Source organism: Mucor mucedo (genome assembly GCF_025094135.1).
Source record: "Mucor mucedo strain NRRL 3635 chromosome Unknown EV154scaffold_339, whole genome shotgun sequence".
Lineage (NCBI taxonomy): Eukaryota > Fungi > Mucoromycota > Mucoromycetes > Mucorales > Mucoraceae > Mucor > Mucor mucedo.
The window spans coordinates 16,468-17,272 of NW_026252623.1; the positions used below are offsets into that span (position 1 = coordinate 16,468).

General features: G+C 38.8%; 1 protein-coding gene across 1 annotated transcript; it reads left to right on the forward strand.

Moving 5' to 3' along the window:
- EV154DRAFT_534537 (MSF1-domain-containing protein) lies at positions 1-805 on the forward strand. The gene is made up of 3 exons (XM_051604033.1): positions 1-267; positions 339-496; positions 567-805. Exons 1-3 carry the CDS (start codon positions 64-66, stop codon positions 757-759), a joined length of 555 nt encoding a protein of 184 aa, XP_051449946.1. The 5' UTR covers positions 1-63; the 3' UTR covers positions 760-805.

Sequence of the window (805 nt, forward strand, 5' to 3'; positions counted from 1 at the left end):
CGGCTTCCTCCTCCTCCTCTTTCTCTCTTTCTTAATTTTTTTTTTTTTTTTTGTGTGTGTATAATGAAGTTCTTTAAGTCAACTCATGAATACAGTTACGAATGGAACTTGGTGTCAGCAGCCCAATGGCAAAAATACCCCAACGAAAACTGTCCTCATGTGTCTCATGTTGATGTTTTAAATCGTCAAATGGATCCAGAGACTGGCATCTTGACCACGGAAAGACTTATCACTGTGAACCAGAATATACCCACTATTATCAGAAAGGTAAATATATATATATAATCAGGGATGGAGTCCAACTGATAGAATAACTCACACTATTTCTTATCCCCTAGATCCTTGGTAATAGCTCAACGCAATATGTTCGAGAAATTTCCATCATTGACCCCAAGAAGAAGACCTTGACTATGCGTTCTATCAATTTGACCTTGTGTAATTTATTGTCTGTGGAAGAGACCATTGTTTATCAAGAACATCCTGAGGATCAAACAAGGTGAGCATCAGGGGGATGCTATGCAAAAACAAATCAGTTTGTTTTAACCTATTACTTTTTTTTTTTTTAGAACACAATTCACGCAACAGGCAGCAATTAAGGCTGGTAGCCTGGTTTCCGGATGGTCAAATGTATTGGAGGAGTTTTCTTTGAGAAGATTCAAGCAAAATGCAGATGTTGGACGTGATGGGTTTAACAAGGTATTAGAAAAGTTTGTGGTGATGGCTGAAGCGAAAGAAACTGCCACCGCCTCTGCTTTATAATCACAATGACACGTATCTACGCAACGTAGACACTCCACACACAACA

Bases quoted from the DNA above. Each gene is read 5' to 3' on its own strand.
- EV154DRAFT_534537 (XM_051604033.1), top strand. From the start codon at position 64: ATGAAGTTCTTTAAGTCAACTCATGAATACAGTTACGAATGGAACTTG. The intron at 268-338 runs GTAAATATATAT...CTTATCCCCTAG, and splicing joins TACCCACTATTATCAGAAAG to ATCCTTGGTAATAGCTCAAC. The intron at 497-566 runs GTGAGCATCAGG...TTTTTTTTTTAG, and splicing joins CATCCTGAGGATCAAACAAG to AACACAATTCACGCAACAGG.